General features: G+C 28.4%; 1 protein-coding gene across 1 annotated transcript; it reads left to right on the plus strand.

Moving 5' to 3' along the window:
* Positions 1 to 283: 283 nt before the first annotated feature.
* Positions 284 to 12,752, plus strand: LOC107451960 (uncharacterized). Its single transcript, XM_016068207.3, has 2 exons — positions 284 to 759; positions 12,106 to 12,752. The coding sequence occupies exons 1-2, from the start codon at positions 374 to 376 to the stop codon at positions 12,554 to 12,556; spliced, it is 837 nt and encodes a 278-aa protein (XP_015923693.2). The 5' UTR covers positions 284 to 373; the 3' UTR covers positions 12,557 to 12,752.
* Positions 12,753 to 13,353: the final 601 nt, after the last annotated feature.

The raw sequence follows: 13,353 nt of genomic DNA on the forward strand, positions 1-13,353 counted from the left end.
ATCAATCTTGCAGTTTCATACATAAAACTATAAAAATTTTGTGCTTTAGGAAGAAAATAAACTCTTTCTTTTCTTTTTTAATTAATTAATTTTCTTTTTTTTTTTGAAAAATTTGGACTTTTTTTGGAAAAAAAAAGAAAATGCACAAACCACGTGGATTGTAAGTCAAGCATACTGGGGGAGGAGTCTCCTAGTCTTTAGAAAAGGTGACGACATACATGCACACTTTGACATATGACGTGCGTATGACATTCAATCCTATTGGCTTGTTCAAAATGCACATTGCGCATGCGTACTAGCTGGTTTAATAACTTTGAATCTCTTACTAACTGGAAGTTAACCAATCAATACTAGGGTCTTACTATTCAGAGCAATGGTTGACTTTTCCTTTCCAGAATTCTTTGAAGACTTATTTTCTACATCTTCAGATGAATATTTTACCGCTGACGAAAAATGCTTTCTTCTTTCATATAGAGATAAAGCTAATAACATGAGAGATACTACTTTTGGTGTCATATTGCATCATATGTTTTTTAATGTTATATATAATAAAGTCGATACCATTGATATTGTCCTAAAAATGATCAAGGAACTTAAATTGGATCTTTGGACTATGTTCCAGAATAAAGTTCCATGGGGAGGCGACTTTTCTAGTGGTAGTCTCCGAAGTAATCACGAAGCATTCATCAGAATAACAGAAGCAGGAGCCTCTAACAGAACAACAATAGAACACCACTATAATTGGGTCAACTTTAAATTGTAAGTTTTTATTTTGGTTACTTTTTTGCTTAAATTTTTTTAATCTTTTTTATGTTTTACCCTTTATTAAAATAATTAGTGTCATTATCTAAATTTAGTTTTACGATTTTAAGATTGAAAAATATTTTTTTTTACTTTGATCGGTAATAATTGAATATAATAATTTTAAAATAAATGTACAGCTAATGCAACTTTCAAATCTTGTTAAAGCTATAATTAGTGAAAATTCTTTATATTTAAATTCGAAAACGCCCCCTCCATAACATTAAGGCGCAGTGCTCATTAGAATGTAGTGCATTTGCTCATTAATTTTAGTTTATTATCATTGTTTTCAGAATATCTCTGATTCCTCAATATATTTTGGAGCAAGCAATTCTCAATAATTGATAGCAGACACTTGCATCCTTATAATTGTTTTACCCAATTGTTTTTTTATTTTTTTATCGAAGTAACATTATATTTTAGGAGACAAAATTCCATATTTTCATATTCATTTTTTGCTTTAACTTTATTTATTCCCGAGTCATTTTTTTTTTACAAATTCTCTTTATCGATGCATAGTAGGTATAGCTTTTTTAAAACTTCTTTGTCTTTCTTTCACCCGATTATTTTAACTTAGAATAATCATTTTTGTATTCTATCAAACAAAATTCATAATTTTCAGGTTTCTTTTTTTCTTCTTTTTTTAAATATTTTATAGATGTATTGTAGAGATTTTTTTAAGCTCTTTTTTTTACCCAGTTGTTTTAATTCAAAATAATATTTTTTATTTTGTCATTCACAATTTTCAGATTTCTTTTTTTTCTTCTTTTTTTTAAATATTTAATAGATGTATTGTAGAGATTTTTTAAGCTCTTTTTCCTTTTCCCAGTTGTTTTAATTCAAAATAATATTTTTTACTTCCTCATTCATAATTTTCAGATTTCTTTTTTTTTTTAAATATTTAATAGATGTATTGTAGAGATTTTTTAAGCTCCTTTTTCTCTTCCCAGTTGTTTTAATCCAAAATAATATTTTTTACTTCTTCATTCATAATTTTCAGATTTCTTTTTTTTAAAAATATTTAATAACGTATTGTAGAGATTTTTGTAAGCTCCTTTTTCTTTACCCATTTGTTTTATATCAAAACAATATTTTTTATTTTATCTTTCATACTTTTCAGATTTCTTTTTTTTCCCTTTTTTTATATTTAATCGATGAATTGTAGTGATTTTTAAGCTCTTTTTTCTTTACCCAGCTGTTTTATTTCAAAATAATATCTTTTATTTTTTCATTCATAATTTTCAGACTTCATTTTTTCTTCTTCTTTTTTTATATTTAATAGATTTATTGTAGAGGTTTTTTTAAGCTCCTTTATCTTTTCTTTACCCATTTGTTTCAATTCAAAATAATATTTTTTATTTTATCATTCAAAATTTTCCGATTTTTTTTAAATAACTTAATGAATGCATTGTACAGATTAATTGCTAAACTTCTTTATCTTTATTTTAACCATCAGTATTAGTTCAGGATTATAATTTTGCATTTTATCAAACAAAATTCATATATTTTTTTTTCCTATTTTTTGTACTTAATGCTTTGCCTTGGTTCTTTTTTATGCTATTTCTTTTACTTTGTATCTTTTGTATTATTACAATTTTATATATTTTTTCAGTCACTTATTTTCTACTTATACATAAATGTATGGTAGATTTTAATTATGAGCTTCCTTATCTTTTGTACCTAATTTTTTTCAGATCGAAATGATATTTCTTGTATTTTATCAAACAAAATTTCTAATTTTCTGAATTTCTTTGTCAATATTTGTTTCTTAATTTCTGATTCTCTTCTTATTATCTCGCATTACCTCTAAATGTCTTTCTCGTAGATGTCTTTCTCATGCTATATCATTCCTTTACCTATTTGTTTTAAATCAGAGAAATATATATATATTTTTTTAGCAAATAAAATTCATTAGTTTCAGACTTTTTTGCGCTTATTTTTTATTTTTTGCCCTTTTTTTTTATAAGCGATTTTACGTGTTGTATATTCATCTATAGCTAATGCAAGTGCTTCACATTTATAGTTTGGCGTCTTGGGGCCATTGTTTTTTTTTTAAATTTTTCAGGAGATTAATTTTTTATGTTCTTTTTCTTTTGTTTGTCCATTTCCTTTAATTTAAAATAATAATTTTGAACTTTATTGAAATCACGAAATTGGTAATTTTCAGATTTTTTTCCTGTTATTATATTTTTTCTACAATTAATTGTAGCAGTTCTGTTTATGCCTAAAATATTGTTTAAATTCAGGTTAATGTTTTTACTTTCTGTGAAAAATTATTTAACGGCCATTTTTTGAGAAAACAATATTCACATTGAGTTAAAAAATCCAGGAAATAAACTGATGGATTCTGCACAAAAGTTTAACATCGTTGAAAGTTTCTATCTAATCTAAAATGCTTTTCTTAAATTATGTATCGAAACAATGCACGCGATTGTAACTGATTTTTGATTTCAAGTTATTGACAAGATTTTTACGCAGTTCTTGAGTTTTATTTCACTGAATATATAGATAGTTGGGCTTTACATAGACATTTTTTTTTTGAAAGGAGCGGTTTCACTTTATATTTTATATCGGGATTTCATATTTTATGTCAGATTTTTTAAGCATTGTGTAAAACGTATATTTTATGGTTTAGAAAATATTGTCCACATGTTTCCCATTACAAAGATAATTTAAAATTTAACTTAACATAAAACACATATTCTACATATCAAACCCAATTTGCCGCTGTGAGTGTAGATTTTCAATTTTAAGTGTAGATTTTCAATTGACTAATTTTAATTGCTTTTTTGAACCGTGTAATTTATTTTAAATGGAATATACAGTTATTGTTTTATATTTTACTCAAAGAACATTAAGGGTTCAAAAATAAAATAAAAACTGGACAAACAATTCTTTATATAACTTTATAAAAGATAAGTAAATTATCTTTATAGCCAAAAAATAATACGAGCATGCTTCTGATAATTAATAAATTTTAATTTGTTATAAAGTAGCCAAATTTTGCAGCGATGTCGAATCATTATCTCATTCCAACAGAAGCGATTGCTTTAGAGAGACCAATTTTTAATGTAGAACGATTGTATAGAGACCAGACGGGCGATTTCAAACAGTTGTTTTCTTGCTTAAACAACTTTAAAATAGCGGTTCCTTTGCTTGATATTGTAAAAAGGTAAAAAAAAGAAAAAAAATAAATAATGATAATTGCGTACACCAGAAAATATACTATTAAGTATTTTACAATTAGTGTGGAAAAAACTAGCAAAAAGTGAAGCCAAAATTTAAAAAGGGATTAGTTAATTTCTATTCTGTGATGCAATTACTTTGTCCGAGTTTTTTGCTGCATCCGGTAAATTTCTCAATTCGTCCAGCATTGATTTTTGATATTATAGTGAAGCGAGTGTGATAACAGTTTTGTCGTATACATAGAGAGTATGGTTGAACTGTTGTTTTATCACTTTAATACAAGATAGACTCATTCAGAAGGTTAGCAAATATTTATTCACCATAGCTGTTCTATTTTTCATCCAGACTGTTGCCATGCAACATACAAGAAATGATTTATAATCATCTTGCTTAATCGATTTCTTGTATGTTGCATGGCAACATTCTGGATGAAAAATAGAACAGCTATGGTGAATAAATATTTGCTAACCTTCTGAATGAGTCTATCTTGTATTAAAGTGATAAAACAACAGTTCAATGGTGAATCGGACGTGATTTCTAATATCTTATCGGCAATGTCGGCTGCTTTTTCTAAAGATAAATCTGAAACGGCTACTAAATTGTTTGCACTGATGTCGGCAAACGCTGCAAAAATAGTTCTAACATAAACTTTTTAGGGACTTATAATGTTTTTGCATGACGTTTCATAATCCTTAATTGTTCGGAAGGCTTCCTATTACCCAGTTCTTCACCAGACAAAAATTGGCGAATTTCTTGTTGCGATGATTCGCCTGATCTAACAATTAATTCTGTTTTTAAACTAGTGTAAGGATCTGTAGCATCAGGATTCATTAAAATATTGGCTAGTTCTTATCACGTCCGGAGGTCACCAATGATCGGAATTAATTATCGACTATTTCAACCTTCATTTATCAAAAGGTACCTCGAGATACAGTCGTGTTAACTTGTCTTATATATACTAGTGATTTGGTATTTAATACTTTCAGTGGTAGTTACGCCACATGGTACAAAATATTTCAAATTTGACTACACATTAAAAAATTTCTATCTAACTATCATTCTATATGTAAAAAAAAAGTAAGGGTCGCTGCTGTGAAAACCCCAGAGCCTTTTAAACCACAGAAGGTCAAGATTTGTGTTGCCAAGACTTTTTTAACCTAATTATAATAAAAATAATAAGCACCTTTAATAAAAATAAGAAGCACCTTTAGTATTTTAACATGATAAGCAGGCTTAGGACATTTTCCGGCACAGTGTAAAAGATCGTGCCAATTAAGGAAATACCCAACAAGAACTTGAAATCCCTAATATCGATTATTGTTGCACTGAATTAACCCTTTCGCGCCGACTGTCACAAATACGTGACAGCATAAAACTGCATCAATCATTGTAAAAATATAAAACTGGTAATCAAAGTATTTCTTTAGCAGTTTATTTGTAGGCGGAATTATAATTGTTTGATTTATTTAATTCACCATTACTTTGTTCAAAATAAAACTATTTAGTTATACTTTGAATTAACATTGATTATATATATGATTAAACTAACAATAATTAAAGTAAAAGCAAAGTAAGTCTGTCAAATTAGCAACGACCACATTTAAGTTACCGTTTTTTATTTAATTACAACTTGATTCCGATTTTGTACGAATGCTTTTCTGAATCACCCGTCCCCAAGGGGTTAAGGAATAACAAGAGTAATATAAATAATGCACTGAAATGAAGGGTTTAATTAGCGATTTTATTATTATTTATGTTAATTTATAAACTGAAAAATATGTGTATAATATTTATGATAATAATTTTAAATTTTCAAAAATGTATTTTTCAAAATAATATTCAATATTTTTATAAGTGCGATTCTTATAATATATATATCTTATATATAATATATACGATTTCGAATTTTTTCAACCGGTAAATTTAGTAAAAATTATGGAATTGTCGAGATAACTTTTTTTCAAATTCTATAAAAAGATTCTACGAATATTTTTTTTTTCCTTCAAGAAATATTCAATTTTTCTCCTGTCCTCAAATTACTTGTATAATTATCTCCTTTACGTAAAAAGCCAACAACTGTTTTCTTCTCTTAATTAATAGAAAATCTACATTTTGTTTTTATATTGAAAATGGGGAAATAATTTTTTTTAATATTTAATTTTTAAAGGAAACTAAATATTGCATTTATTTTAAGCTATAAAACAAATAAGATCGAAGCCAAATTTTTTTTTATAGAAATATTTTTAATATTTTGGTGGACTTTCCGAGGAAACAGTTTGTAAAAACTGCACTCTTAGTTGTAAATGCATATTCGACTTTTGCCATTTTAGAAAAATGCCAGATTTTTTTATTGTAATAAAAAAAAATTCCTATTTAAGAGTTATTTCATAATATTTTCAAGCATTTTCGCTCAAATTATTTAATAAAACTTGAAATAAACTAAATATGGAATTAATTTAGATATTTTTCATTTATTTATTTATTTTTTTCAATGACAGGCACTGAATTTGAATCTTTGCCTATGAAGATGCCAGAATTGTTGCTGATTTCGCGTTACCCAGTGGGCACCTGTGAACCAAAGTCACGGAGGCGAGCAACATTGCCCTCGCCAAACGGCCACAAACCCGTTTATAGGGTGGGCCACATTCACACATCACACACAATCATTAGGATAAATTCGGGAATTCAGAAGAGATCAAATAATATTTTAGTACCTATATTATACTTTTCACTGACATTGATTTATTTCTATGTAACTTTAAATGACATTTATATTTTATGATTCTGAAATAGATAATTTTAATTATAATTGCTTGTTGATCATAAAACTAAGTTATTTAAAATTTCTCAAATTTTGAGGATTAGAAAAAAAGTTTAAAAAAAAGTAAAAAAATATGTCAAAAAACTATTCTATGCATTAAATTCCATTAAAAATTAATTTTTCGCAAAAATTTAGAGCTTAAGATTAAATATTGTACTGCTGTTTTAATCGAATAACCCCTTTAATTGCATAGATTTGGCTATATGTAATTGTGACTTCTACTAATTTTTTTTAGAATTCTTGAACAAAATGAAATGTAGATAAACTGCATAAGTGGTCTTAAAATTATGTTATGAAAAAGAAAATTATTAAAGGTTGAGAAATCCTCAATCACAGCATACGTGATATGAAAATATTTAAAAGCAATTCCTTTTAAAAAATTTTTAAAAGTGTTCGCTTTTCCTTCAGTTCGATACCATTTTGTTTCACTTAGAATGAGAAAATTGTATTTTAATTGTTTAATTATGCTGTAATTAATCGGGAGAATTTTTTACGAATTTTAATTACCTTTATTTTATCTAAAATATTTTAACTTTCGACTGAAATTTTAAAACTCACGAAGAGCGGTGTTTTCGGAAAACACTGTTTTGGATGCTTTCAAAATATAGATAGAACAGTTATGTTCCGAGAAAAGCGGTTTAACAACTATTTCCCTTCTATTTCAAGTGCTAAATTAGTGTTATAAGAAGCTAATAAAATAAAATTTATTTTTTAAAATATTTTTTTTTTTGCAATATGTAACTTACCGTACAAAGATACCATATTTATAAAAATCTCAATTTTGAATGTTTTGTCACTTGCGTTGATTTTTAACTTGCAAGGAAGTATGCTTTCTAGCAGTTCTTTCTCCCTTTCAAAAAACTTCAGTTGGAAAATGTTAGTACTGTTAAATAAATTTCAGATTCTGCAGTTTACAGTTAATAATTATCGTAGTTTCCTCTATTCTCTTTAAACATTTTATTTAGCTATACATTTATACAACATAAATTCGAATTAGCTCCATCGTCATTTGACCCAACAGCTCTTTCTCTCAAACTGTTAAAATGGAAAAAAAGGTGGGGTCGAGCAGGTGAGGTAGTCAAAGATGGGAAAATAATTTTGTATTTTATCCAAAGGGGAAACACATGAAGGAAAAGAGTGTGTTGAAGATGATGTTAAGGATTTTTTTAACTGCTTTGGAACACTAAAAAGTGTGATGTAAAGCAGTATCTATTGAGGAACCGTTTATTTATTTATTTTCCGTTTCACGTGCTCGATAACATGTTCAACGTAACATAAGCGAAATAATTAGCATTATTATTTTACGCAAATTCATTCACAGTTTTTATTTCTGATGTTTCTTTTGTTTTTCTTTTCTTTTAATAAATCTTGACATTATTTTTTTAACTTTTTTCCCTTCACTTATAAGCATTGCGTGATTCTCAAGTTGAAACATAATACAAGAAGTCTATATTACTTTGATAACAATAATATATTTAACAATAATAACATAGAAAATGCTTTTGTCTGAATTAATTATGGTTAAAAAATAAATAAATGTATTGATATTTAGTATGAAAATATGCAGAATTTTAATTTATTTGATTTTTGTGCATTAAGATAAATATAAAAAAGAAGAAAAGAAGAAAAAAACTTGCAGTTTCAAGAAATTAGTTCGAACATCCTTTATCTATTTAAAAAATAGTTTGTTATTTAAAAATGTTATTCATCTATTTCGAAAATAGTTTGTTTTTCATTTTTCTCAATACTTTAATGCATTATTGTTCCGCATAAAATTATATTTTAATAATTTACAATAACACAATTATTAGTTGAAATGGTGTACTGTTTACTAAACAACAAATAATAACAGAAGCAATGATTTATCAAGTTTCTATTAAAAAACCCGAGTTATTTCGGGTTTTCTTAAAATTGGTAGATTTTAATATAGCTTCTTGCTTCTAACATCAAAGTTGAAAGTTCAGTCCTATTTGTCACTTGTTTTGTTGAAATGTAACCATTTTTGGAGGAAAGCTTGAGATTGCTAGGCTATTAGGTTTATTTTTTTTAACGATAAACAGATTGTTACGCAAAAGTTTTAAATTATTTAATCAGAAGTCCAATTCCAATTTTTGCAACTTTCGTTTGCAATAAATTCATTTAAATGTTTTTTTGTTTTTTTCTTCTTTCCCCAAACAGATTGTATAGTAATGTTGTATAAAGTTAATTCATATTAAAAATTTTGAAAATTTTATAGCAAAATAATTTCAAATTTTAAGTTGAAATGTTTTCCTTTTGAGCTTACCACCTTGATCAAATTCCAATTTTTGCAACTTTCGTTTGCAATAAATTTTTTTTATATTCGATTTTCGGTATGTCCATCAGTGCTTCCTGCGATTTTCACTTTGATGAGCGCCATTCACTTGCCTGATGTCTGGATTGCGTGTCGTACTCATAAACCCACGTCTCGTCTCCAGTAATGATCCTTTTGAGGAATATGGGATCGAATTCAGCCTCGCAAATCATGTGTTTTGCGACGTCAACACGGTCTTTTTTTTTGCATAAAATTCAGGTCTTTTGGCACCAACTTTTGCTGCCACACAACGGAAACCCAAATCACTAACCAAAATGTCTCGGACGGATCCATAGGCAATGTTCAAGCCCTCCGCTATCTCTCTGATGATTAATTTGCGGTTATTGACTAACATTTCTTTTACTTTATCAATGTTTTCGTCGGTTTTCGATGTTGATGGTCTGCCACTACGTTCATCATCCTCGATTGATTCACGACCACTTTAGAATCGCTCGTGCCACTGGTAAAAAACCGTTTTCTTTAGAGAATCGCTGCCGAAACACTTTTCCAACATTTCCAACGTTCGAGCACCATTAAATCCGTTTTTTTACGCAAAATTTAATACAAGTTCATTGTTGCAAATTTAAATCCATTTCTAAAATTGTAAGAAATCGCCAACACACACAGAGATAGATGGCTACGTAACTTTTGCAAATGTCCAGCTATGACGCTAAGATTTAGAAGGAATATCAACAACAGATGTACCAACTTAACAAAAAAAACAGAACTCAAATCGGAACGATAGTAGCGCCACCCGGGGGTTATTCCGGGAACTTTTTTATCAAGGTGGTATTACGTAAATAAATAAATATAACTTATTTACTGATTAATAATTACATAATGATTAAGTTACTAAAGTTTTTAATATGTTTTTCAGAAACTTTACATATTAGTGTAATGATACGGGATTTTTTTATATAAGAAATGAAATCCACTTTTAATTTTTGGTTTTCAATTTAGAATAATAGTGAAAATAAACTCATAATAATATTCGAAAAAAACTTCAAGAAAGGTTAGTAATTAACTATTACAACTAAATAACTTTAAAAAAATAATAAAAAAATAATTTTTAGATATTTATTTATAGATACCCAGAGATTATTTTACCCACAAGTTTTCGTTCTTCAAACTCTTTTTATTTATTTATTAGGAAATAATTAATTTAAATTTATGCATTTAACTGTGCCATTCGCAGAGAAATATATAAAACCTAATTAATTTGTAATGCAATCATAAAAAACTGATTACTAATTAGTTCCATAGTTATGATTAAAATATGCATTTTAGCCATCATGGATCAGGGCATAGAGCGTTCGACTTCCAATGAGGTGAACCAGGTTCGAATCACGGCTGTGGCTGGTCGATACGAATTCCACATCCAACTTGCACCGACCACAATGCTGAAGTGAAATATCCTCAGTGATAGACTGATCATGAGTTAGAGTCCCCTTGCAGTCAGGCTGACTGTGGGTGGTTCTCGTGGTTTTAATCTTCATGTAGTTCCATCAAAATGTCCTCCACGAAGGNTATATATAAACTGATTTATCTAGAAATTGAATTCGTGATTGAAAAATTTAAAATAAATTGATACAATATTTTTAATGTTAGCGGATTCAATATAAAATATTATTTTGAACGTTAAAATTAATAAAATATAACATTTTCAAAAATAAATTTCTTACTTGTATATTTTTGGAACTGCTTCAAGTAAACTTAGTCTCGCACGTGTTCTTCAATTTGTTGTTAAAATTTTTTGGTGGAATTTCATCGAAATCAGGAGCATGTGTACTCATTTCTTTCGAATTTTTTAAGAAGTCATGTATGATGGCACGTCATGTAAGTTTGTTCAATCCGCATTCAATTCATTTCGCATCCGACTACCGTGAATGACTTCATATATTGTATGATTAAATAGCTATTCAGCCCTGAATACATTTTGTTTAAATGATCGAATTTTCACGAACTAAGTAAAGTGTCTAACTTAATGGTTTAAAGGCCAAACAATAAATAACCTAACTAATTACTGCTAACAATTAGTTAAGTTTCAGAATCAGACACAAAAATATCTTTTTCTCTAGATATTACTTCCCAAAAGTCATAAAAGCCAATCATTTATGACTTCATGGACTGGTACCCCCTGATGAAGTCAGCTTCAGTTGTCATTATATTTCCCATTTTCTTCATAATTTTCGCTGTTCCTTAAAATTGGCTTTTGGTAAATCTATTTTTTAGATAGCGGCTACATCTCATATTTTGAGACACAGAGATTTAAATTCGCAGAAAAAACGGTATGTTTATTCTGATGAAGTTCGTTTTCGGGTCTGATTCTCTTAACTAAGATAATACGTAGATATTAGCATATTGGAGGTCAATGATTAGTACTGAGTTCGAGGAAAGATGATCACTTTAACGAAAGTTATTCATGTTGTTATCCTGTACTATACAGTGAAGTAAACTAATCCCTCTGAATTACTTTTGGTTAAAAGGAGGGTTATTAAATAAGTTAAATACTATATCAATATTTTTCTTAGTTGAACTACAAGATCAGACACAAAAATAAATTGCTTCTGAACAAAAATACTTTTATTTCGGATTCTTGGCTTAGAAATACAGTGAGTAGTGTAATATATTGTCCTAACAGTTCAGTTGTTGAAATATCACGTTTTGAGATTTTTATTCTGTATCTAGATATTTTATGAAATTTTTGTTATTTTATCCTATTTCTAAAAATTGAATTGGAGACACTCCTGTCGAAACTATTGAGGCCGTATTTGAGGAATTCCTTTAAATTTCGACTATTCTTACTTTAAATAAGAATTCATATCCACATGAAACGGAACCAACTATAATTTCGTGTTGGCAATCACTTTTAAAATGTATTGAAACAGAGTAACATTTTTTACACGCGATTCAAAAATTGAATTAGAATCTATTAATTTGCAATTTTTTTTTCTTCACTTTTTAGGATTTTTGATAATAAAAAAGACTACGAGACGTGGGTGAAAAGTTTGTATGATATGTCTAAAAATCCTCTCAACTTCCGTGCAATTCAGGTTCTGGATCTTTATACTCGTATGTATGTCCGTAAAACTGAATTTTATGAAACGGCCGTGCGAGTACTCTGGAGCTCTATCCCAGATGCCCTTCTGACCAAGACCGATATTTTTAGGCTTTTTGAGGGGATCAATCCTAGATACTATCAGAAGATAAATGACATATGGCAATGGTACTGCAATCTAGTAAATTATGAGGAAACTTCTGATAAGCGTCCAAGATCTCTGAAGCACCTTTCAAGATACTTCATCAGAAGCAGATTAAAAGGCAACTTTAAGTTGCCCGAAGGAGTAGAAGAACTGGGCGTTCCCGAACAAGTCCAGAAGTATTTACTTCTGAAAGATTTCTACAAGATATATTGAATACTTTAACTTGGAATCATTTTTTCAAAGTATTTTATAAAAGATATGAAGGACTAATCTCGAAAGGATTTGAATGTTTGAATTATTATTTCCATGTGTTATTGTTTCCTATATACACAGTCTTCTTTGTGCTATGAGTTTCACTGTTGTACGTGAAATATTTTTTCATCATGTTAATAAACAGTGTGCGATTGGTTTTTGTTTGCTATTGTCAAAGAATTTTTTTCATTTTATTGATTGTTCCTTTTATTTTTAGTTTGTTTGAAATATATATCCACATTTATGTGTTTCTAATTAAACAAAACAGAGAGAAAGCCAAATGTGCACTTTGATGTAACCATATCAAGTATCAAGGCAGACGCATCCAAACATAAAAATTGGCAAATCTAAGTTTGCTGCCCTACGACCTATCCATATTTTATGCGTAAGTAAAACACCATAATATAAAATGTGTATGTGCTATTCATGAAAATGTGAATTTACTATTGAAATCACAGTTGTTGGCCTAATAATTACATAGAATTACTAAATATGGCGACTTGCGAGAATTGACTTTTTTTATTTTATAACCGTCGTTGAACAGCCGACCCAAATTTGAGTTCTTGGCTACCAATGTTCAACTCCGTAGCCTTGCAATTTTGAAACCAATCCAAAAGACGAGGGAACTCCTCGATTAGTACCACCAGAGGTATTGATTTGTTTTGGAAATTTGGAGGACTTTGTGAGCCGGCATATTTAATGTAAACTAGTCACCATTTAAAACACTGGGATTCTCTTGATGTTGAAATAGATAGTTA

This window comes from Parasteatoda tepidariorum, chromosome 6 (assembly GCF_043381705.1).
Source record: "Parasteatoda tepidariorum isolate YZ-2023 chromosome 6, CAS_Ptep_4.0, whole genome shotgun sequence".
In the NCBI taxonomy this organism is placed as follows: Eukaryota; Metazoa; Arthropoda; class Arachnida; order Araneae; family Theridiidae; genus Parasteatoda; species Parasteatoda tepidariorum.